This window comes from Artemia franciscana, chromosome 18 (genome assembly GCF_032884065.1).
Source record: "Artemia franciscana chromosome 18, ASM3288406v1, whole genome shotgun sequence".
NCBI classification, from domain to species: domain Eukaryota; kingdom Metazoa; phylum Arthropoda; class Branchiopoda; order Anostraca; family Artemiidae; genus Artemia; species Artemia franciscana.
Window position 1 is genome coordinate 22,154,845 of NC_088880.1, and position 27,222 is coordinate 22,182,066.

The following is a 27,222-nucleotide window of genomic DNA, read 5'->3' on the forward strand; positions in this document are numbered from 1 at the left end:
GAAAAATGTAAAGTTTCATTCGAAAGCGTCCATGAATCAAGCCACCATATTTCTTAGCAGAATAACAGCTCTACCATGACTACAAACTCGTCAAAGCGTTATGCCAAATAATATTAACCCTTTGACGAGTACCTCTTCTTCGCCCTACCCTCCCAAAAATACATAAGCATTTGATCGAATTTTTCTTTATGCAACATAATCCCAGCTTAATGTATCCCACCGAGCTGGCACCTTTTTGCCAAGTAGGTCACTTTGTTTTGTTTAAGCTTTATCTGTAAAAAGTACCATTAAATAGTTCGAAGTGAAAGGCCAAGCATGCTCTTTCTTTTTTTTAGAGCTCATGCTCTTATTGACTTGGCTATTCTGGCTAGCACCCAAATGCCTAGAGCTAATAACTTACTAATATCTCAGAAACTCTACCTTTCCATCTTATCGTTTTTCTTTAGCTCTTACTTACGTTCCTAAGTTGATCAAAAACGTCTTGTACTTCGGAATTTTATTTTCTAAATCTTTACAAAAAGCATTTCGCACTTCCTCATTAAAATGACTCTAAACAAATGATCTGCAAAACATGTGCAATAAAGTGCATTATTTGTGGCAAGCTTCTTAGCCGTTCTTGGCTGCGCCCACCACTGTTATTTCAAGAGCACTTAACTTTATTCTGATTCTTTCAACATCCTATTCCACACTAAGTAGAGCAAAAAAAACCCTTGCGGTTTTGCTATTCAACTTTGCAAAGCTTCTACCGACGTTTGCCCTTAATTATAAATATACCTAAACAATCAAACCTATCTACTTTTCTAACCGTTTCACTGATTACCTTTATAATATCAAGAGTGAAACGCATAGTAGGCCTCTGGAGACACACTAATTCTAGATAATCTCATCATATGCATCCGATTTCTACTGTAGGAAATCACGATATTTCCTTTCTATTTTCAACACCAAAATTAAGACAACGTCATTAATTTGTAGCTACTTGCAGCTGCAAGAGCATTCTCTATGAATACCCTGCATATACCTTCACTATATTCAGACTGCTTAAGGACCTCGAATCTGTTGGATACTTCGAAATGATACAGCTCAGCCAGAATGAGGTCTTGGTGGATGTGATAAGCATCAATTAGTGTTTGGTAAACATCAGGCTCCCCGCCAAAAATTCCAGCAATCTTGGCGGAAAAATCACCCATCCCAGTTAGGAGTGAGCTAAAGGCACTAACATAACACAGTGTATCTTAGGCGCACTTGGTACATAACATAGCATAGTCCCTTGAAATACTGATCTCGAAATACAATGACAAAAACAGATTGATGGTTTCATTATAACTACATAACACTACATAACTAATAACTACATAACTAACATAACTACATAATACTTTCATAACAACTAGCTCCCCTTTTTTATTTGGTTGAGATTCTACCACCCGAATACTTAAAATTCTATAAACTGAAGGATTACTAAGAATGACTGACGCAAGGCACAACACGCCTATTTTAAATCCCAAGGCAAAGTAAAAGAACATACAACAAGTAAAAGAACACAGAACCTCAAAGAAACGCCAAAAAAAAAAAATTAACAGGAAAGAAGAAGGAGTCAGGTCAAGAGATATTTCAATACTGATAGGAAAACTCATTCGTAGTGCTGTAATAAAGGAAATACAACTTCGAGGGCACGGAACTCTCAAAGACCCTAAATGGGATTTAATGGGATTAAGAATGCACGGAAAATGATTAGTCAGGGCGGTTAGTCAAGGCACAATCACGGCCATCCCGTTTATCTTTAACTGTTATAATACCAACAGCTTAAAAAGAATGAACCAAAGAATTTTAACGGTATTTTAACGGTTTTAATTTTAACGGTATTTATTCTCTTGGTCCCTTATTTATTGAATTTTGCATTTGGAGCACTTCTACACATTGAGAAGTACATCATGCACATTTAGGGTTTTGAGCAAGATGCACCTTGTGGCGGTTATTCACTTTGCTATATATAACTATATAACTGTATAATTTATATAACTGTCCACGTCAGGCCAATGTTTCCGTTGTTTTGGCTTGGAAACGTGCATAGATACCCACAAAGTATTATAAATTCATATAAAATTAATATTCGAAATAACAGAGAGCTGAAGAGCAATGGGCGTCATATAGAACTATAGACAAACAGATTTTTGTAACCTGCAGGCTCTGTTAAGGTTGACATAACTGTATGTGAACGAATCTAGGAGACACCCCCAAACCTTAACGCTTAGGGTGAGGGTCCACTGGAAGGCTTTCTGGTCAACTTTGAGAACCACAAGGCGCTACAATATAACATACAAGAGATTTTCTCCTTCAACGGTCACAAATAAAAATTCCACTCACCATTACAGTAGCTAGTCGAGACTCTTTGTCGTGTCTTCTTTTCTTATGCACACGTTCAATAGCGTCTAACGATACCAGCTCTGATCTAAACAAAAAAAAAAAAAATCTAAGATGAAATCACCATAATTAAAATAAGGAACGAAATAGTAAGGCATCATTTCCTACACCAACAAATTTTAGGTAAATTAAAACAGATTCGAAAGTACTTAAAAGAGAAAAAGTAGCACTACACAATATACTTATATCTAGCATGGTATACTATTTTGGTAAGTACTAATATCTTTCATCCGTCTGGGTTGCAGCGGTAGCTAGCAACCTAGTAAAAGACGATCACGTCCCATAGTAAGAAACAAAATAGCCCATAACTCCTAGAACTAGAGTCAGATCCAATTTGAAGCAAATTATTAGCCTTGTCCCAATATCCCTATATAGAAAACTGACGATGCATTGGCTTGAATAACAAGGAAAATATACTGATTTGAAAATCAAGAAAAGTGGCTGCAACTACAATACACTGCATATCCGGCATTTGTTTTCTTCTTTTCCTCAGATAGCGGGATACTGCAACATCGTTAGAGAGCTGTTTAATGGCTCATTTTAAAGGAAACCGCCACATCTAGTGCCTTTGGTAATTAAAAAAAAAAATTAAATATGATCAATTTTTCAAGAAAACTGCATTTCCTTTAACACTGTAGTAGCTTATGTTATTATAAAAAGTACAACACTGTAATAGCAAATGTTATTAACATCATCTTGCATAAGAAGATCAAAACAGTATTTTTAACATAATTAAAATACAACTAAAGAATATTCATCCCAGGATATTTTTTAATTAACAACAAAACATTTAGACAACTATCATTACACCTCGTCTCCAGAGAGAAAACATTGAAATGAATGTTTTTGCTCCCAGAAAAGAGAGTAGACCAAGACAAAGATGACAAGTCCACAAGTCCCTAGTGTCTACAGAAAATGTCTTTTTTCCTAGTTCAAGAGATGAGATCAACAACTCCATCAGTTACTCTATTCCTCTTTTAAACACTGAAATAACCCTCTGCGTTGGCATTTGGCGCTGGTTCATTTGTAAACCCAAATTTGTCCAATCTTCATTCTCTATTATAAGTGTGCACAGTCGAACGTTTAGAGGCTGATAAGAAGTTCTTCAGAGAAGAAATACAATCAAGAGAAAAAACAAGAATCACATGGATAAAAAAAGAAAGAAAAGTCTAGATAAGTCTAAAGCAGATAAGAAGTTTTTCAGAGAAGAAATACAATCGAGAGAAAAAACAAGAATCACGTGGATAAAAAAGAAAAAAAGAAAGAAAAGTCTAGATAAGTCTAAAGCAGATAAGACGTTTTTCAGAGAAGAAATACAATCAAGAGAAAAAACAAGAATCACATGGATAAAAAAAGAAAAAAAGAAAGAAAAATCTAGATAAGTCTAAAGCAGATAAGAAGTTTTTCAGAGAAGAAATACAATCAAGAGAAAAAACAAGAATCACATGGATAAAAAAGAAAAAAAGAAAGAAAAATCTAGATAAGTCTAAAGCAGATAAGAAGTTTTTCAGAGAAGAAATACAATCAAGAGAAAAAACAAGAATCACATGGATAAAAAAGAAAAAAAGAAAGAAAAATCTAGATAAGTCTAAAGCAGATAAGAAGTTTTTCAGAGAAGAAATACAATCAAGAGAAAAAACAAGAATCACATGGATAAAAAAAGAAAGAAAGAAAGAAAAGTCTATATAAGTCTAAAGCAGATAAGAAGTTTTTCAGAGAAGAAATACAATCAAAAGAAAAAACAAGAATCACATGGAAAAAAAGAAAAAAAAAAGAAGAAAAGTCTAGATAAGTCTAAAGCAGATAAGAAGTTTTTCAGAGAGGAAATACAATCAAGAGAAAAAAACAAGAATCGCATGGATAAAAAAATAAAAAAAGAAAGAAAAGAATAAAGAAATTTCAAGGCAGAACACCTGAGTTTTGCACTTATTTACACGATTTTTTTTTCACGAAATTTTTCCAAAATGATGAATATATAAGACAAATCATGGGCGTAAATTCTTTCTTGTTCCTCTGTATATTAATGTAAGTTATTTATCCTATGTATTATTATATGTTTTTTCTAGTTAGTCAGCAGATATTTCATAGAAATCATTGGATTGGATATTCTTGTCATTGATAATTTTTAGAATTGAAATTTTCGATTTTGACGATTTGTGAATCAATATAAGGAAAATAGTCCTTTTGCTCAAACCGATTGTAAAGTTATTGATTTCTTACCACCGAATATTACACAAAACAAGCACGATACCCGGCACCGCAACAAGCTACAGCCATACAACCCCGGAGCAACACAGCGATACAGGAAATCATTCCTACAATATTTCACCACTCGTTTCAATTTATAGTTTTATATATTGCGATTATTTATTTTAATATTCCGCTATAAATTACTTGTCATTGTCATTTTCAAACCTCCAGCTTCCAAAAAATAAATTCTTTAGCAGAAAACAACTGCCTTGAAACGAGATAACTGAATCAAAGAACAAGAGAAGGAAAAGGACACTTCTATTTTGGAATTTAAGGTCTAAAAGATATTCCCCAGGAAACTATCTTACTGGATTTAATGGGTAATTTTCCATAGAACCCAAGCAACTCCTACTCTAAAACATTAATACGATGCTGCACAACGGGTAACGCTTTTTCATCCTCACAACAGAGTATCCTTTTGTTTTTGCCCGATCCTAAAGGCAAGCAAGTACTTCTCACTACTGATACAGCAGTAATGCAGCTTAAGTTAGTTAATAACTTTCCAATTTTTGCCAGTTAATTGCTCTCAAATGCCAGAAACTTTTTGCCACCAAACATCGGGCTTTTATAAAAAGAAAAACAAGGCTTAAAACACAATTTACAAGTTATTATTAGAGGCAACAGTGCTTTTTCCCAAGATATATGGAAATTGTAGAAGAAATCCTAAGAGGGCCTACACCCGAAGCCCTTTTCTCCCATTCATCGTAGATGTCGCGATATCCGTAATTCCCTACGATTGCCAGGTACGTGACTATGATTTCAGCGTGAAAGCTACCCTTGAATTGTTCTGTGATGGAAGTTGTAGGGTGGTTTGAATTCTGTAACGTCTCAAACACAGTTTTATAACTGATTTCTTTTTATGACTGATGAAGCTTATTTCTTGTTTACATGTCTAACTAAGGTAAAATTTCTCGCTTATTAATTAGCTACTAGACTAACTGTAAACATAGTTGATATGTGTTGTCAAGGAAGATTGTTCCCCAATTTACACGTTAATTAGACATGTTACGCAGAAATAAGTTCCATCTTTGTACTCAACGATATCAATGTATAGGTGGTATGATGGCAACTGTGACACTAATGTAATGAATGAATAAAATACTAATAGCTATGATAAAGCGTCAACAGCACCGACACAGCACTTACGTTTTTCACCTTGTTTTGATGATATAATAATTTCAAGTTAGATAAACTGGGTCAACCACAAAATAAAAACAGATACGCTATACATACAGAGTAAAATAGGGAACTAACATAACTTCTGGATTTAGGGCCACCATACACACTGCAGTTACGATATGAAATGTCGCAACCTCGAAATCTCGGGAGGAGAAAGGAGAATCGTCAAAAAAAAGGAAAGGTATGAAAAACTATAAATCATTTTTGCTCAGGGCATCAGCTGAAATAGATACAGCTAATTTTCTAGCTTGTAGCAAACATCATTGCGGCTAGTGTGAAGATTATATCAAACTGGGATTAAAATACTAACCTTTCAAATTTCTCTTCATCTTCTATCTTCCGCTTGTTGTTATTTTTTTTGGTAACATCCACTTGCTTTCTAATTTGAGCTGCATCAATTTTGGCAAAGTCTTTATCCGTCAAAATCCGGCTAATGCTTATCATGGCTGCCTTTTCCTGCTTCTCTTTTAGTATTTCCAGATTCTTGGACTTGCCTGAAAAATTGAATACCATCTTGAATATCATCGGTTGTCAGAATGAAACTGAGCTGCGTAAAAAAGAGTACGTTCTGCATCTCTTCTATGACGTCGATTTAAAAAATTATTATTTTTTAAGTCTTGGTCTGAAAAAGCGGCAACACGTTTTATCGGCACATAATAACACAGAATTTTCCATCTAAAGTTATATTATCATCAAACATTGATGATCCCAATACTTGAGATTTTCTCCAGTGCAAAGACCGAATTCATTAGATTATGTCTTTTATTGTGCTTGCTCCAAGGTTACAAGGCAAAGACTTTCTCCAGTGTCAGCGACTGAAAATGAACTGTTGCAAAGTACAAAATGGTCCTTGGTACAAGTACTGAAATTCTGGGAGGCTCATATGGCCAAAGAAAATTCTATTTTTCATTCCATCCGCTAGAAATAATATATTTACATCCAAAGAGCCTATGGTAAGTATATGCTAATTTTAATATGATAGGAAGCCATACCACATGTTATTATTAATACTAATTAGGCAACGTGGGAGACACCGAAGAATTAGACAAATGTAATCCACTTTAAAAGTTGGAAATAGAACACTCAGGAACCTTATGAAAGAAGAAAAGAAATAATTCTATTAAAAAGAGAAGAAAAAATTCTTCAAATAAAAGATCCTGGGAAACTCGGTATAGCCAATATTTGTTTTCTTAATATATACGTGCTAGCAACTTCCTTTCTATTGAAAATAGTCTCCGGGCTTTTAGATGAGAATTTCAGGAATTAGACGAGAATCAGAGGTCTTTGTCCAATCTGAATTTTCACGCACATTTCTTGGCTTAACGTACTGCACGGGACACTGCACGGGACGAAAAAGCATATAGCATTTTTTCTCCAGAAGAAAAAAGGAGAAAGAAAAGGAGAAGAAAAGGAAGAAGGAAAGGAGAAGGAAAGGATGTTTCTAGGAAAAAGGAGAAGGAGCAAACTAATACTGAATTTTCTTTATTTTCCGAAGTCCTTTTAGTTAAAGAAAGAAGCAAAAAAAAAAGAAAAAAAAAAAAAAAAAAAAAGGAAGGGATACTTCTACTGGACCAGGAAACTCAACAAACAATCTAAGAAGGTTCTTTAAATTTTGTCTTTGCTACTTTACCTGATATTATGCTTCCTTTTTTTGTTTTATTAGTAAAATATCGTACGATTTTGAAGAAAACTGCTCTACCCCTCCAAAATTTACTCAAGGATCCCTTAGAATAATTTAAAAATTTGAGTGTAAAACAAAAATTTTTGTGACGTTAAAACCACATCCCTATGCATTTGTTCCTAACCTTCCCTAGAGATCAGACTCGCAAACCTAATGTATTACGGAAAACTCAATAATGTCAAACAAATATTTCCGGCAAATAAATGATAACCAATATGAATTTTTCGACATTTAAACATGAGAATTGACACTCCTCGTACTTACCGTCTTAAAGGTAGAAAACCTTAACCCAACTTGTATTTTCCGACCACACATCTCAATGTATCTAATTTAGTAAAGGCAACATAAGAAGGATCCTTTGAATCTCTTCTAGTTTCTAAAATGCTTTAAGGAATTTTACAACTTAGGAATGATCGCTTGAAAGATCATCTGAGTTGATCCAAAAGAGCCAAACAGGCTCATTTAGCGATGAGCCTGTTTGGCTAACAACTAGGCAGATATACATGACTAGAGTATCAACAAAGTATTATGCATGGTCTTGAAAGAATTTCTGTTAAAAAGGAGAAGAAACGAAAACATCGAAAAGCGATCACAACGTTTCAAAACTAAATAAACCGTACATAATCTAGAAGCGAGGAATCACTCGCAGGAACTTTTTACAAGTTAGGGAGCTCACGTTGGAGCATATAAACCACGTAATGTTGGATTGTTTGATCCTCCTAATGTTGTTCTAAACATTGCAGCCCTTAACCCCCGTGATTATTAGCATCATAAATACTCAAAATATGTCCTGTCAAAACAGGACTCCTATTCTCCGCTGCTGTTTAAAGGGTTGGGGAATCATATATCTGCCGCTGAGTAAAAATCAAGAATAAATTATTATCAAACCATGTTTTATTTTTCTCTTTTTGTCCTTAGACTTGTGTTCATCATCATCCTTTTCTTCTTTCACATTATCATCTTCATCTTCAATTTTCTCATCTTCTTCTTCATCTGAGTCCTCGTCTTCAACATCCGTGTCAATTGGATCAGACAGAGCGTCATCGCTTTCCTCAAGAGCGTCTGCGTCATGATTTAAATCGACCCAAGAACCCTCAGAGCCTGCATCCGATTCATTATCAGATTCCTCCTGCGAAAAAGATTAAATAAACATAGTAAAACTTCGTCACATAAAAACGAGATACCCCCTTGCATCGGGAAAGCACGCAAAAGTTCATTTCAGAGGAAGGTATAAATTTAAAAAAAAAGCCGAAAACAGGCGCGTTACATAGAAAATGTAAAATATTACAAGAAACAGGCATACAAAGCTCAACATTTCAGGAAGGGGGAATGACAAGAGCACAAAGGCCCTACCTCAGCGAAATTACCCCACCCTACTCCTTTTGTGGGCATCTTCGCCATGCTCAACGCAGGTTTTAGTCACTCACACAAAGAAAAGTAAACCATTTGGTGAGTTCTGCAAATAACCATGCGATTAAAATATTCAAAATTTGTTTCTTGTACTGAAAACTCATCGAGTGCTTGATAAAATGATACAAACTTTAGCAAATTGAAGCGCTCCTTAGTTTCCCTAGAAATATGTAATTTTAAATTTGTAGATCAGTACTGATACAGAGTAATGTTTGGATCGTAGGAGGGAATTTACATCTCCCAGGAAATGGCTGGAGTAGCTAATCCGATCAGTTGAATTATCCGTTACAGTTTCCCTTTAATTTGTCAAGCATCCCTTTGGGTACACCCTTCCTCCAAGGATGTAGAAGTCCTTTGGGATAATTTCCTAAATGAAGGAAGCATAACTGGTACATCCTAAAACCAAAAAATACAAAGAGGCGAAGAGGACTGAAGAGACTAAATTATAAAAAATTTAAAAAGTTAAAAAAGCTCCAACCAGGACATTCAGCACTAGAGGTTTTTTTTCTTTTGTATCATTACATAACCTGAGTTTAAAAAACTCAGGCTACAGAATATAGGCACAATAGCAGTTAAACAACATCATTTTAACAGTTGGAATAATATATAAGATACAAACCAACTTCTCTCTTTAAGAAAAAAAATCGAAAAAATTTCTTTGAACTGTAAGCAGGTTACAAACGGGTATTAAATATTGCGAAATGGGGAGATAAACTTATAGTTTTGGCTTTGTTCTATACCTTACAACAAGGAATAGGCGAGGGCTAGGGAGCATTGGGTCCCGGAAATTGTACAAAAAAAGATTGACCAATATAATTGTAAATCACATGTGCGCGGACCAATAAACACTGAATTTTACTGAAATTATTGATATAAAATTAATAGAAATATAACCTGGAAGATGAGCATTAACGTCAAACTAAAGTACCACTAACCTGTCATTCAAGACGAGCAGATTTGTGTCTGAGAATGCAAAACTAAGGAAAAGAATTGCGAAGATTGTAAAATCTTAAGACTGGCATATTTTGACTGTGTTCAACCGGCCGTTAAAAAGATTCACAAGGGAAATAATTGTTACGAGGTTTGCAAATTTCTAGATTGTGTTTTGGACCTAAGTCATTCTTCTTCTTTTATTTCCCTCTTTATTCTAAAACTCTCCAAACATAATCTGAAGCGTTCAACATTTTAAACATCCAGTAAACAATAAGAAAATAAAACAAAAGGTCTACCAGACTAGCAAAGAATACATTTAGCATCATGAGAACAACAAGAAGAAATTGAGAAATCAACTTTGTGAATTACAAAAGACGGTATGGATAGTCATGATATTGTTGCAATACAGATGGAAGCTATTCTCGTTGCGAAAAATGATTCATTCAATTACATCCCTTTTCTGTGACTTAAGGCAGTTAAGGCAGCATGGGGGTCAATTCACAAAAATTTAGGTGAGGGGAGGGAGAAAATGTATTTTCAAAATCTGGGGGTGAGGGTATAGAATTTGTCCTTTGTTCAATTTCTTCAAAAAAAATATCAAGAAAAAGGTATTTTTCAATTAACAGACTCCCATTTTTTTTTTAATCTAGGGAGAAGGTCGAAAAATCTAGAGAGGGAATGTGCCCCACCCTCTCCAATTGAAGCCAATGTATGGCAGTAAATTGAATTTTGGGACTTAAATCAAGGAGAAAATTTAAAAAGTTCTTGCTACAAAAGAAATTTGCAGCTAACTGAGTCAAAGAACCCAAATAGTTGATTAAATCTGAACCAGAAAGAGACATATTTGTTTTTGTAGAGTAAAACGTAGAGTGCTACTTTCACTAAACATCTAACTTACCTTTAAGCTCTGAAATGGTTTTAGTGGTATTTTACAAAACCTTTACAAGAGTTTCCTACCAAACTGCTTCAAAGAATAATAAATCATTAAAAAACGACGTCTGGTGAAAATGTTCATTTTTGAAAGCGAAGACTTTAGGGGTTACGGTACCATGGAATTTTTGGCTTTAGGTACCAGTGATGCAACAAAATAAAAAAAGAAAGCGTCCAATGACGTTCTGCCTGCGTAGGGGAAAGGAGAAATGTATAAGGGAAAGACTAATTATGATGGAAAAGACTACTAAAAGATTCAAATGTAAAAATGGACTTGTGCGAAGAGGTTGGTATGCGATAATTTTTGAAAAAAGAGAGGAACATTAAAAGAACTGGTTGAAAAGGGCTATAAATAACTGAGATTAGGATTTGGAAAGGCAACTTTGATTATTATTGATCCGCGTTCGAGCTAGCATAATGAAGTCGACAACACATCGAAATTGTGTTCTTTAGTGTTTGATTTGGGCATTATTAGGTCAACCTAGAATAGCCTATCGAGCGCATTTTTTTAGCGGCGGTTTCAAATATAATATTTAATACTTTTGAGTACCGAATTAACCAAGGGTTGACTTTTATTCAATTAATTAACCGATAGTAATGCTCCTTAAGATTATCGAACACGAAAAACATCATTAAAACAAACAAAACAAATGCAACCAACTGACCTTACATTTTGAATTTATCGATTAAATTTATAGATCCTATGTCGACATGGAAAACACAATTCTGGATACGAAGCCAAAATTTTTGGATTTTTATTATTGTTTTTGTATTTATGAAGTTTTTTATTTTATTTAGTGTCTTATTAAAAAAATAAGACTTTTTAGTTTATTTTCGCTTCAATTTTAAATTAGTTATAACGAGCGATCTTTTTTTATGTCATCAAAAGACTACAAAATGTCGACATAATGTAAACATTTTACAAATCGAGTAACAGCCGTGTCTACACAAAATCAAATAAGGCGACATAATTCCTTATCGTGTCGACAGAGATACTCATTCAAACGCGACTTTGTTGTTCAATAAGTTATTAGTACGCCGAGCATACTCTGTTTAAGCAAAAATTCCTTCAAAAAGTCCTTCAATTAGCTCTGTTTTTAAGTAAAGAAAAATTAAATTTAAGAATTTCCATTAACGAACAATGAATATAGCTAGAAGTTTTAACGGAATCCAAACGTAATAAATTATGGGAGGGTGATTTCTTGATTTGAATTTTTTCTTAAATTAATCAGTTTTAAACGACAAAGGAAGGGCCGTATTCAGAGGGGGCGGGATACCGGGTTTGAACCCTTCCTTCTCCCGAAATTTTATCTCTTAAAAAACTAAAAAAAATGCATATACACATTTTTTATGCGTTTTGTAAAGTTCTTTTTGAAAACACCCCCCTCTCCCCATGTCTCCCAACAAAAATCCTGGATACGCCCTTGGACCAAGAGCATCAAGACAAAAGTATTTTCGCCACCTGGACCGATCTTGGGTCTATCCTGAAAACCACAAGTTTCGAAAATTTTTGTTTTGTTTGTTTCAAATTATGAAGCTTGTAGCGCAGTACCAGGGATTCGACAGAGTTGCCACGTTAAAGTATGAAAATAGATAAGCAAAGTTAAATTTGACCGCACTTTTCTCCATATAAATTTAAACAAAAACAATCTGTTGTTTTCCTAAGACGTTCGTCTCACCTGAAGGCCAAAGCAAAAAAAAAAAATAATTAAATTTTCCATTCTCCTACCCACCCTACTGCCAATAATATAGTTCAACAATTACTCCCCAAATTTATTTTCAAACTGAGGTACGTGTTCCGCAACACTAATGTTCACTGGTAGTTCATTCCATACAGATGGACCCATACGTTTCGCTGAAAATGAAGACCAGGCACCACGATGCAAGTCAACAGCTATATTATCACTCTGTCTAGTTCCACAGTTACGCAGGTCACTATTAATTTGGAAAAAAGTGTAAAAAAACAACAACCGGGGACTAAACCATTTATGCACTGAAACACAAATACTGCAGCTTGGTAATCTCTTATCTGACCTACATTAAGGAGCTTCAGGGACGTAAAACAAGCACAGGCGTCATGCATATCCTGGATACACCTACCGATTGTACTTGCACGCTTCTTTAGGTGCATACGCTTCTAGGTTCACTTTAGGTGAACTTAACGTTCACTTTAGGTGAACTTAACGTTCACTTTAGGTGAACTTAACGTTCACTTTAGGTGAACTTGCACGCTTCTTTAGGTGCATAAGAAGTTACCACTCCATAGGAGGCAACTGTAGGAGATATTTGGATAAATCAACGATAAATATATAGTTAAAAATACCCTTTGTAGGAGAAAGTGCTGTAAACGTCGAATAATGTCAACCCCACGGGCGATTTTTGATCAAATATTGTCACTGTGGCATTTCCATGACAGGTGACAAGCAAGATAAAAACCAAGATAACGGAGACGATTCAACTTGTTGAACTGGTTTCTCACATGGAAGTTACCAGGCCAGACACATCCAGCGGTGTACCAACTCCACAGAACGTCATTAAAAATGTCTTGCACACATTTACACACAATCAACTTAATGAAGTAAAAATCCCCAGCTTTTCTAATGCAACATTCGCTTTTTCTCACCAGCTCCTTCACAGATGAGGCAAACACGGTTAAAACGGTATCATCAGCAAAGGAAATAAGACATATCTTTCCATTAAAGTCACATGAGATAAACATAGATGACGTAAAGGAGCGGGCCCAACACTAATTCTTGTAGTACTCCACACCTCACTTGAAATGATGCTGAGCTCACATCACTCAACACTTCTTTGAGAGATCTCCCTGTGGGATAGCTATCAAACCATTAAATAAATAAAAATAAAAAATGGCGCTATAATGAAAAAGAAATAGACACTATTCTATTTATGAGAGGTTATCATTCCTCGACCACCCACTCTTTAAACTTAAGTTTAACTTTTTCTCAATACTTTAAGAGTGAGAGTTTAAACACAAGAGCAACGTCTAACTAATGGAATTTCCGTTTATTCTAATTTTATACACATGGTAATGAGTTTCTTTAAAAAGAGGTGAAAAATGGTGCATAATCTATCCCATGTAAAAAAAACAGTAGAAAGCGGGGGGGGGGGTGGTACCCTTAAGTGTAAATCAAATAAAGAAAAAGAACAAAAAGCAGAGCGGTATTAAAACTTAAAACGAACAGAAATTAGTTTGTTCACTCAAAAAGGGCGTTAGATCTGAAGAATTTACGATCGAATGAGTCTTCTCCAAACTCGCATTTTCTCCGTCCTATAAGACGAGGAAAAAAAACATACTGGAGATATTGCTCTTCAAAATATAGATGTGACATTCAAACACGAGGACTTTTTTAACCAGCATACAGCGTCAGTTGCCGAAAGTCAGCTTATGTGTGAGGAACTGTGTTGAACTCCCATAGGATTTTCAACACAGGGCTCCTGCAACATGTATAAATACTACCTTTTCCTGACCTTCAAAAGTAGTTCAGATGGTTTGCGAAAAAAAGAGCCGAAAGAGAGAGTTGAGTAGGTGGAATTATAAGAAGGTACAAACAAGTTGGAGAGTGAAAATTATACAAACCTCGGAACTTTCTTCACCCTCAGCAACAGCTAGTGCTTCAGCACCGGGTATAAAATCTTTAGCTTCTATTTCACCATAGTTCAGCGGTTTCAGTTCGGTCATTGCTTCAGTCGGTCGACCCTGCAAGAAAAAAAAAAAAATACTCATTTATGAAGCAATGGAATGCAAAGAAACTGGAAAGCTAACAGTCATTATAATTCAAGTTCCAAGTGTTGATGATTTTTCCCAAGTAACTGTTTCAGCATAAAAATGGTTGAAAATTGTATCTTCATAAATGTCTCTCGTTCTCTCACAAGCAAATTCTGTTGGAAAGACTATACTAACTGTTAGCCAAGTCTTAGATTGTTTAAAAAACACACAATAAAAATGTCAATTGTTGACATGTCAATTGAACCCCTTAAGGGTTTCAAATGGAATTTCCGAAGGTGGAAATAATAATATTATTTAGAAAGAAAGTTGAAATGTCCATGTTTATTTTCAGTAATCGATTTAATTGAATATTGAATAATTTTACTATAAGAACAAAAAACCTATCTCACACCTTTAAAAAATAAGTTTGAAACTAAGAAATGTTCCTTTAGTGGGGCTTTATCCTCTAGTCAAAACAGAGAGAAGTAATTTCTTGATAGAAAAAGGAAACCAGCCAAGTAGGACCAGCCTATTAGTAGTGGGAAACCAACCAAAATAGGGACAAAAAAAGAAGAAGAAAAAAATATGCTAGAATGCTTCAATCTTACTTTTAAAGCCTGGAATTGATGCTTATTTTGAATTGACAAATTTAAAGCTTTAAAATTGACGCTTATCTTACTTTATAATTAGTGTGTATCTATGTATCTGTAACTCTAAGAAAAACTTATTCATTTGAACAAACTGATATATAACAGATATAGAACCAAATAACAAGCTCAGATGAGAGAGCATTGGACTACAAATTTACGAGACATGGGTTTGAGCCCAACGGTTGGATTTTGTCGGTAAATTAAACAAAAACATGTTTTTGCAACTCAAAGTAAGGAGCAACATTAAAACTTAACAAAAACAGAAATTATTACGTATACGAACGAGGTCGCCTCCTCCTCAACACCTCGCTCTTTGAGGTAAAGTTTTTCAGTACTTTTAAAAAAGCTTCTTATTGTCCTAATTAAACGATCCTTGTGTTTCAGGAGCCGTTCTTAAAGAATTGAGACACGATTTAAACTTTAGCGTAAAGAGCTAGGTGTTGAGGAGGAGACAGTCCCCTTTAGATACGTAGCAATTTTTGTTCCTTTTAAGTTTTAATGTTGCTCGTTATTTTCAGTTGAAAAAACTAGTTTTTTTATGTAATTTGTGATCGTTTTTTGAATAATCGCAAGAAATCTGGCCCCACCTCCACGGAGAAATACCCTCCCAACGGAAATATCTTCTAGACAATTCAATCACAGTGAAAATTTACCCAGGATAAATACTCTAAACAACTCCATGCGTAGAATTAAGACTGAAAAGGGAAAGCCATACATATAAAAAGAATTTTGTATAGGGATTCCGTCAAATTTCCCCCAGTGTATAATTTCCCCTGACAAGTTCACCCCCTGGAAACTTCCCTCCCCATGGAAAACTCCCCAATGGAAAAACCCTCCATCAGAAAATCCCCCCTCGCCCTAAAATGTATACATGCTTCCCAATAACAAATGCTATGCATAAACAATGGCCAAATTTTATAAATTAAAGGCCTTTCCCCTGAGGCTGTGGGGGGGGGCATGTTGCGTCAAAAGGTATAGTTATTGGACCTTTCAACTATTATGACAAAATGACTATCTCAAAATTTTGATTATATAATTCTGGGGAAAAAAGGGGCGGGGAGGGGGCTTAGTTGCCCTCTCATCTTTTCGGTCACTTAAAAAGGGCACTAGAACTTTTAATTTCCCATCGAATGAGCCCTCTCACGATATTCTAGGACCACCGGGTCGATATAATCACCCGTAGAAAAAAAAATAAAAAAAATAAACATGCATCCGTGATCTTTCTTCTGGCAAAAAATACAAAATACCACATGTTTGCAGATAGGAGCTTGAAACCTCTACAGTAGGGTTTTCTGATACGCTGAATCTGATGGTATGATTTTCATTAAGATTCTATGACTTTTTTGGGGCGATTCCACCTTTTTTCGAAAATCAGGCAATTTTCTCAGATCAATTAGACTATTTTATTCGTGCAAACGGATGGAGAATCTGATCTCAAAGATGGAGGGGATGTTTTATCTCACAGCAAAGGGATTGGTCTGAAATCTTCAAGGAGTTTTGTTGGGAGGAGCGGCTTTTTTATGATCTTCACAAAAGAATACACGCCACGGTTTGTTTGTTCTATGTCTTTCATCCAAAAGGCTTCACTGCTGGTTTCGAATAAAAGTTAAAGTCAAAATACTCTTCACTAGACTTCTGAAGTACACTCGTCATATCAGACCTAAGAATGGGGCTAAAAATAAAATCCCTTACATACCCTGTCTTTTTTATGGAGTAGTTCAGGATTAGTATTTCTAAACAGGGTGATTAGCGATCTTGACGCCATCATAACACTTTTGTCCTTATAGGTTTTATACTGTGCAAGGTCTTGTAGTAGATCTTCGTTCATTACTAATGGACATCGGAGACACATTTCTTTGATTGCATTTAGCCTAGAACAGAATAAACAAAAATAACAAAAACAATTAAGAATAGCAACATGCAATTTCAAAACAGGGTGGAGAAATGGGAAAGTCTCATTTATCTGAAATTTAAATCATACGAGGCCCTTTTCAGCTCACAATTATAATCTTAAAAGCTAAGTTTTCTATGATTAGTGAAAAAAAGATTAACAAACTTTAATGAAAATGGAGACAGGAAAAATGTAAAAGAATACTTTGTATATCTTTCAAATAAAACACAACTCAAACAATAATTTGGAGGGAAAAATCAAATAGTTTCTTACTTAAACTTTGAAGAATAGAAAAGAAAGTGCATTTAAGATTTATACGTTTTAATACGAAGTAAACCAAACTTGACTTTTTCTAGGAGTATTTCCAAATCAAATGTTTTTAAAACCCCATAAAATGAAAATGCAAGAGAATGTAGATAATTTAAGATTTCCTTCATTCACTTTTCGTTTTTTGTATGATAGAATGACACGTAGAGTATTTCAGTATTCTAATTATTAGTGAGCAAAGGGTACATTCTAGTAAATCTATTATTGTAAAAGCCTGATACAACAACAGTCAGAAATCTTTTTACTAATTGGTTCTGAATCCAGTGGCCTGTCAAAGAAAACAAAAAACTATTCTATTATTCCTGTGTAGCTTGCTGTCTACTAAAAACGTTGACATCCAAAGCGACGAAGGTACAACTGGGCTAAAACTTCACACGCTTTTATCACAACAAAACAGGCATAGGGTTGCGCCATCCTTTATCGCTTAAAATAATATAATTTCCAAGAGCAAACTTATGACACATAGATCATATATAAACAAGCATTGCTGGTATTGAATTGGAGCGCCCGAATTTGAAAATACAATATAAATTTACGAGACATTTACAATGAGTGCATTCAGGTCAATTTATGTAATATAAGTGTATCATAAATTGAATAAGAATGCTGGATTTCTTGCTTTTCTCCGTTTAAACCTCGGAAGGTTTTCAGTTTGTAACATTTATATCATGCTTATTGTTATTTATTGGAAACCCGTCAAAAAACGAATAAATTAAACGGAGCAGTGGAAAAGGAATGAGAAGGAAAATAAACTGTACGCAAGAAATACACACCCACAAATAGCACGATATTATGACTATAAAAAGAAAATAAATGAAAATAAATTAAATGAGATAGTTACGAGATATCCTAAGAGACCCTGCTGTGGTTGATGACAGTGACAGCGATGCAAATGGATTTCGTAGGCAAAACCACCGGAGTTTTGCGTTATTTAGCTATATAGTTCGAAATTCTGGTAAAGCGTTGTATAAACAACTCACCAATATAAGTGCTGAAGCATACAAGGAGGTTGCCACTGAGCCAAGTTTTTACCAAGCTTGCCCGAAAATAATAATGAAAAGTTACAGTTTTGAAATGCTAAAATTTTCTCCCTTCTTTCCTTCCCCCTCCACTTTTCATCGAAAATTTTTCAATTTTCCGTGGTGCAGTACTGAGGGACAATGGTATAGCCGGAGGGAGGGGAGGGTTAGAGGGCCCAGCCCAGCCCCTCGGAAGCTATCTCATTTTTTTTCCCTTTATAACAACGACAATACAGTAAATTCTGTGACAATTGGCGCTGTTAAGTTACTTTCAATACCTATATTCTTTTCTTTTTTGTCTTGTTCTCTTGTGGTCCAGTTCACTTCTGTTTATTACTTAAACATCATCCGAACGCGGCCTGCGCAAAACCAGAAGTCGTCAAAGTTAACCCGCGCTTCAGGCTACGCAGCCATGAAGCACGTGGTAGATTTTTTGTATTGAATGTACAGCAGTGGCAAATTCAGGGGGAGCGGGGTTCCTCTTAGCGTGGCTAAAAATTCCAGTAATCTACTAATTTAACTAGTGTGAATATTTTTGCAACTAAAGATGCGACAGCTTTTTGGATTGCGAAATTGTACTAGTGTAACTTAAAACTGGATTCCTCCCCAATGAGGTCTGGAAGCCATTTTAATCACCCAAGCAAGAGCATGAAAGAAAGCATCATGGAAGGAAAAAAGAAAAACAAAACACTTTATAATGCTAGATTTGAAATTTTTGCTATTTCGAGGCATACAGACTACCAGTCTTAGTTACTTACAAGTAAGGAAGTGACAATTCTTAATACTTACTAGATTGATAAAAACTTTGTGGCTTCGCAGCATAATACTCGTTTTTTTTAATATATATAATTTACTTTCTAGCTAGGATATTTGAAGAGACAACAAGAAAATGGACATTTAAGTGGTAAAGTCCAAAATAGTAAAGTGCTTCTTTCCAGAAAATACTGGTTCTAAATATTGATTTTAAAGTCAATTGCTTCGATATAATAGGTGTCTAAAAGACAAATGTAAGAAAGCGATATATATTTCGTATTCGTTTATTTAAATAGCTATCGTAGTTTCAGAGTTTCAGCCGCCATGCACCAGAAAAATACCATTTTCAAACCATCATCTCTGCCGGAAAGGATATTTCCATCGCTACAAGTCTTTTTTCAAGTTCATTTTCGTCATGTCCTCTAAAGGAATGCGGCAAAAGGGAATAGAGGGTGGGAAAAGCCCCCTTACCTTCACTAGACCTCCTGAATGCACCTTTTTTTCTTTTCCAACTCTCTGTAGCTCTCATTTCTGCATTCTCTCTTCTGTTCTTCTCTACTTTGAATAGTGTTGTATAATTTATTTTCTCTTTGTGTTGTCAACTTGTTCATGCTAAACTTATGAGACATAACGTTGACAATAATCTTTCACCTTATTTGTTGTTTAGTTAAAAATAAAATGTGTTCGATTGAAGCACGATCAATACATTTCTTGCATTCATGACTATGAAATAGGTAAACAGATGACCCCTCCGCAGTGAGACCCTGGCTAAACTACTGCTCACGGACGTAACTAGTTCTTTCCCTTTTTAGACTGTAGGGGGAAGGAGAAGGGGACGAAAAAAGTGTCCTGGCTAAAATAAAATGCTTGAAGTGGAGCAGCTTGCATATGAATCCGGTATCCTATATTTCAGTTTTGATTATCTTGGAAGCCCCATAGTGATCTTGTTGCAGCTAAAGTTGCTAAAGGCCTGGGAATTTTGCGCCAATTGAAGCATGTTTTACCATTATCAGTTCTTTACCATTGGTCTAGTACTTTTTATGCAAGTTTTAAAAGAGTGCAGATTCTTCAAAATAAACAGTACGTCTTCTTGGTAATTACGTAGAAAATGTGAATGGTACCACGTCGTGTTTTCAGAAATTACGAGTGCTTAATACTGGTCAGATTCTCGATTATCAAGCTGCTGTTTTTACGAATCGATGTTGGAATGATCTATCTCCTACAGTTTTACTGACTTTTTTCGCATAAATCGTTCGCTCCACAGGTATGCGATTAGGGAGACGGATAATTTTGTTGTTGAGTACCGAGACACCATACGTGCAGGTTTTGGAATTAGGTATTTAGATCCGGCTATTTGGAATGATATCCCAGCTGGCATTCAGGAAGCTGAACACATTGGGTCATTTAAAGTAAAGTTTAAGAAACATTTATTGGACGTGTTTTTGTCCTTTTTTTTGTAAAAGATTTTTGTTATTGGTTAAGAACTAGACATTTGCAACCGTCCATCATCAGGCTTTTTGAGCCTTCCCCGGACGGTTGTGTGTATACATAGTTTATTTTGTAATTATTAGTAAAATAAATAAATAAAAAATAAAATACATAAAAATTAAGCTGGGTTCCTGTGGCTTCAAAGGTCAAGCACCAAAACTATGACCTTGACAAATTCGCAATGGCCCTCTTCTTCAACGCGAGGAAATACATACAGATTGTGGATGAATTTGGTTCAGACAAAGTTGCTACCATCAAAAAGCATGTACTTTAAAAATTTCTTACGGATAAGTATAGAGTTCATGTTTGGCAATATATACATTTTGCCCACGGTGAAACTCTTGATCCTCAGGACTACGTGTTCAAGTCTGACTCCTTTAATTTGGGAGACAACCGAATTAGAGATTTGCCCTTATTGACAAGACTGAGAGAGTGATAAAGTGCAAGATAACTTGCATGGCTTCAAAATAATTGAACCCTGGGTACCATATATGTATATTTTAATGCATTTATTGTATGATATAGACAAGTATGCTCTGTACTTGCTGCTTTTTAAAGGTAAAATCAACTAAAAAGCTTAAACGATGATTTGCTCTCTAGTATAGACTATTTTAGATGCATAGAAAACCCCACGAATGCGTTCGGGCAATTAACTGCAGTGAAGTCAACTTTAGTTCTCAGTACTGTTAAAGGCATATAACTATTAATACTGTTAATGAAATAAACAGTTACGAGCACTCAAAGCTAATGCATGCATATAAATATGATAAAATATTACCTTTTTACTATAAAATTATTAACATTGATTATTTACATCACTATTTAGAGGTTCGTTTAAGGATCTGAACATGTTCATGTAGTGTGTCCCAAAGCGCAAAAATGTTCCGTAAATTGATCAAAAAATCTATATCTAGTTAATTTTTTTGGTTTTATTTCTTCCCTAAAACATCGGTCATATTCAACTTTTCCTATACTTGGTCATCATGAAGAAGTCGTTAGCCAAATTTCAAGAGAGGGGGGGGGGGAACTTTAAAGCAACAATACACCGGCTTTTCTCTCTCAGTACAAACTGACGGGTGGAAATGATATTTCTTGCCGCAAAGCGACGCAAATTTTTGTCAATCATCACTAATCAATGTATTATTCCTTGCATCTTTTTTCTTTATATTCTCAACTTCCTAGCAAAAGGCGGAGAGGTTCAATTTTGAATTAATCGATTACAACATCACAATTTCACGGTCTAACGCTTTGAGACAAAATTTGAAGTGCTCCCAATGATATGAAAAAAAAACGGCATCAGCTTTAATATGTTTTGGATTTCGTATACTTATAGGCCTAAATGTCCGAAAAAAGCCTATATTCTAATATCTCTCTATCTCTGTATAGACAAAAGAAAATATCTCTGTATAGATACTAATATCTCTAATATCTCTGTATAGACATAGAAAAATGCTTCTTTATAAAGTCTTAGTATTCCAAACCAATGGTGCCTTGCATTACTGATATAGAGAACCCATGTTTAACCAGCATATTCCATAATTAACTAAAGAGGGTTTAAGTTTATGCATAGTGAATTTTTCACATTAACCATGCATTTCATTTCCTGTGATAAACATAAAAGAAAAAATTATTTTAAACATACACTCCCTTTTAAATGCACATTTACCAACATTTTATTTTAGTTACATTGACATTTAATTTAACCTAAACTGAGAGTTCAATTTAGCCATTCAATTTTCTGCTCGTTTTAATGAATATACTTTAAACGAAAAAATATTAATGAAAATTCATTGTAAGTTAGATTATTAAAACTAAATTGATTGTTAAAAACATTACGAAATCGAAAGAATTTCTACACGTCTGTGAAGTAAACTGTAGTCTTTCGAGTAGTTTTGACAACTAGTACTGATATTTGTCAGCGCTAACTGGCTAAATTTGAAGATGAGGTATGCTATTGTCTAAGAACCTATTATGGGCCTTTCCTTCCAACAAGTAAAGAAGCCCGTAACTGAGCAGATAAGGATGTGGTGTGGGTAGTTGTACCCTCACACACAAGGCCTATTTCTAAATTTCGTCAGTGTAAAATTGAAAATCCCAACTAGCAGAATTGACTGGATAGAATCCAAAATAACAGGGAACTTCGTACTTTCACGTACTCCCTGCGGCTACTCCTAGTACTTAGATGTAAAACCCTAGGAATTGCTACTCTTCGGGCTTTAAAGTAATAAATAAATAAGAAGAGACATACAAAAAATGGCAAAGCAGCAAAATTAGAAGGAAAACCAAAAGAAAGAAAGAAAGGAAGAAAGGAGGGACATACCCAACAGCCATTACTTCCCCTGAATTTCTCTCAGTAACGAAGTTGTTGACAATTGCTTTCAATACAGGCTCAAGAACCTAAAAAGAAATTCATAATACAAACCAACAAGGCTTATATTTATTTTGACCCAAATATGATCCTTTTGATTCTAATAATGTTGTACAGCAACATTACTGCTTTTTTTACGGAATTCAGGATCAGGTATCTGTAGCATAAAAAACATAAAAATTTGAATTTGTTTTTTGTTACTGAAAACGTAAAACGGAGAAGAAGGCTTGCTGTGAAATTTGTAGAAAAAACTTTATAATTTTACAAAAAAGGAAAAATATCTTTTTCTAACTAACTATATGGTATAAATAAAAATTGTAACGAAGATGTCCTAGCTTCAGAAACTAACACAGAAATTGAGGAAAGCGACACAATCTTTTCCTCGTGAAGACAAGAAACAAAAGCACTGAAATGGGATCCTCCCCCCCCACTGTACTGGGGTCAACAGAATTGTTTCATTTTGTATCTATACGATAAACTTTGATTACAGCTAATTCTTCCATAACCCTTATTATTGGTATATTTATACAAGGATAATATGTGCAACTTCCTGTGTGTTCCCAAAACCAAGTTTGCCAAAGAACAAAAAATTCCACCAAAGGGTTATTTCACCTGGAAGTGTGACGCATAGTGCCACTACTCTTTTCGAAGTCGATTCACCTGAGAATCTTAAGAGCTTTTTCATAATATTCTAGAATTTTGATTTGGAATAAACAAACTCAGCAGTAATTTCTGAAAGTAAAAGCCCGGTTTAGTTCTGCATTTTGCATTTTTCCTAAATTTTCAAAAAGTTCTACATTTTACATTTTTCCTCACTGCACTCTAATAATTCACCTGAAAATCTTGCGTGGGAATATAAGAGTCAATTTGAGAAAAAAAATACACTTCAACGAGTTATCAGTGAAAATCGTATCCTCAAACACGGACAGTCAATGAGAATAAAAATTATGCCACTCCATAGTCACTCTTAATAGTCAACCAAAAGGACGAGTGACTGTCATTTTGACAGTCACTCGTTGCATTCGACAGAATGATGTCTAAATTTCTTTACTTGCAGTTAAAAAGCATATTCTTAAACATGCTAGATTTTCTGTGGAGAGAATATAATATAAAAGTTCTTTCATTATTTTTTTTTTCTCTAATGGTCACCATCACTTTATGAGACTAGAAACACTTAGAAGGTAGAGGCACAAGAAAACTTACATCTGGTGGAACCAACTCATGCGATGCCTGTGCTCCAAATTGCAACATTCTTGTCACCTCTGAAAAAAAAAATCATATATTTTAGAGAAACAAAACTACAAACACATTTTAGCTTTTGAGCCAACTTACAAAACAAAACACTTGGGTACATACGAGAAATACATGCTCAAGCTCTCGGACGATGCAAAAGCGGAACTGTTGCAGTGTGTGTGTGTGGGAGGGGGCAAAAAACAAAAGTCAACTTTAAGCCATGAATTCTGATTTTTCTAGCAACAGATTCTTTAGACAAAACGTGAATGGACCCCAGCTGCACTTAGACTTTCCTTAACATAAAGAAAAATGTTCAAAGTATGCGCATTTGAGTTTATAATGCACTAGATTCTATCAAGAAAATTCCAACAGTCTTTCCTGAATTTTTGGCTGCAAGCACAAAGGCCTTAGAATACAAATTGAGTAAGTAGTAAATCTATAAAGATTTGATTCAAGAGACCGGTGTCTTGCAGTTATACCTAAGGCCTTTTGGAAGTTAAGCTTTCGAATTTGGTAGTGTAATCTCCACAGAGGGTCAGTGGAAAAGACATAAAATTTAACACAAATTCAAAACGAAGTGAGATAACAGTCTTACAGCTTTAGAGTCTTTACAATACCATAGAAAGAAAGGGGATAAGGTTTGAGTTTGAGCACACATCGTGGAAATAATGATCTACTCGTAAAATGTCAGATAATCTAGAGAATTTGGACGGCCCTTATTTGCGTTGCAGGATGGTATCCAGTTAGGCTAAAAACTGAGGCTTACCAAGATCTTTTGTTGCATATAGCTTTAACTTCTCTGCTATAAATATGATTGAATAATTTTTTTTTTTTGCAAGCGAAGGCGACATTAAGATTCATAAAAAAACAGAAATGTTACGTCTATGGCGCAGGCTCCCTACCCACGCTTTTTAGTCTAAGTTCAATCACCAGAAGGCTATGCATTTTTCACTACATAAAACTTCCAGTCAAACACTAGTTAAGCTTTAGCGTAAATTCTTTCATCCAAGTAATACAGACTCAGGGTGCTTGGAAGAAAAACCCCACCAAAGGTATTTTTTGTCTTGTCCTGTTTCAATCGTGGGTTTTCACGGTGCTACGAACCTCATAGGAAACCTCTACGAACCTCTTTTTCTGCATATTTCATTCTTTTTCAATGGCTCCAAAAAATCTTAAATTTTGTTTGATTCAAAATTATTCATAATTCTATGTTAGTCCATACCAAGTCTTTAGGTAAATAGCAGTTTGGACACTTGTGGATGAATGAACATCAATCTTAAAGGAGTCAGGTAAGTCTCTAAGGAAGTAAGGGGGAAGGATGGGCAGATATCTAGAGTTTTTATATTTTTTACCTTGACAGATTTATTGGCGATTATCACTTTTCGATTGCTCTTCTTACTCGCAAATTACCATTTCTTACCCTTTAAGCAAAGGATTTTGAACATGTACTTCTACCCTGTGTGACTAATAAACATGTGGAGGAGATAATCAGTTGAATTTTGGTCTGGAGTAGGCTGTCAGTCTGCACATCGTGTATTATCTTTTTGCTTCTTTAGAATTATTTTAGGGAAAATAGCATCTATTTTCATATAAAATAGCATCTTAATGCTAACGGTGTTAACTTTTCAGGATGTCTTATTTTCGGTATTTTTCAGTTAAATTAGATCGCAGCTACTACTATTAAAGTAAAAAGAGGTTTAAGGCTATTTTTATCTTCCACCCTGTTTCTTAGTATTTTTCAGTCAAATTAGATCCCAGCTATTATTATTAAAGTGGATATAGGTTTAAGGCCAGCTTTATCTTCCACCCTGTTTAAATGTTTTTCCCGGTTTCTGGCTAAGATATCGCGTAATTATCAATCATGTTCTTCTGATGACTTGGTTCTTATAAGCCGTATCAAACCTATTCCATCTAACATAGTTTCTTTCCTTGCTTCTTCTTTCTCGGGTTTCTCTTTATTTTGAATTTCTTTATGGAATACGAATTTCTTTCTTTTACAAAATTTCAAGTTGTCTCCTTCGGAATTCTTGTATCAATTGGTGTACGCAATGTGGCAATAAAATGGGTTTCGTTCGTATTTTATTAATAGAGCTCAAGTTGTACAGAATGCAAATGCAATATCAGAGCGCCATTTTTTACCGTGCGGAGTGGCACAAGGTTCAATAATGGGAACACTGTGTTTTCTCATTTATATTGACAATGTAAAATATTATTTATCTGAAACTAATATCATAATATTTGCAGATGACACACTTTTTTTGTTGCATGTGAAAATCTACCTTCTTTATTTAAAAAAAATGGAAATTGCTCTGACTGAATTTGTATCGTGTGTTGATTCACAGTATTTAACACTAAATTATGGTAAAACAAATTATATTTTATTTTCTAGAATCGGATCAGTCCAAACAGACCTCAAATTAAAAGTAAAAATAATATTATAAATAGGGTAAAAACCAGTATATATCTTGGATTTATTATTGATGAGAATATTTCGTAGAAAGAATATGCCAAATTAATAGGTAACAAACTTTCAAGGTCCCTTGGAGTTATCCGCCGTCTTAAATTCCGTTTCCCTAAAAAAAATTCTGAAAAAGATTTATCATTCTATTTTTAATCCCGATTTGCCTTATGGATGCTCTATATGGGCAAGTAACTTTATCTCATGTTAAAAGAGAATCCAGATCATTCAAAATAAGGCCATTGAAATTTAATCACCTCTTCAGCATTCAAATAACATTAACCTTCATTTTAAACTTACTAAAATATTTGATGTGTCAAAGACTAGAGATTTTCAGATCGCAACTTTTTGTTTTAAACATTTTAACAGCCTCCTTCCGTCATCATTTGAAAATCTATTCACTTTAAATCAAGATTTGCATACTTACGAAACGCGAAATTCATGTGACATTGTCCACGAGACACCGTCAACAAAAGGAACTTCTTTTTTAATTATATATTT

The 27,222-nt window shown here is 34.7% G+C and overlaps 1 protein-coding gene across 2 annotated transcripts in view; it reads right to left on the reverse strand.

The window, feature by feature from the left end:
- The window catches only part of LOC136038755 (protein SDA1 homolog), a 128,566-nt gene that overhangs the window by 30,845 nt on the left and 70,499 nt on the right, over nt 1–27,222 (reverse strand). For both annotated transcript variants that reach the window (XM_065722123.1, XM_065722122.1), the window contains exons 9-15: nt 24,234–24,292; nt 22,983–23,059; nt 16,881–17,055; nt 14,406–14,525; nt 8,423–8,663; nt 6,164–6,347; nt 2,368–2,452 (exon numbers count right to left, since the gene is read on the reverse strand). In XM_065722123.1, the coding sequence (XP_065578195.1) occupies nt 2,368–2,452; nt 6,164–6,347; nt 8,423–8,663; nt 14,406–14,525; nt 16,881–17,055; nt 22,983–23,059; nt 24,234–24,292 (941 nt within the window). The remainder of the gene's footprint in view (nt 1–2,367; nt 2,453–6,163; nt 6,348–8,422; nt 8,664–14,405; nt 14,526–16,880; nt 17,056–22,982; nt 23,060–24,233; nt 24,293–27,222) is intronic.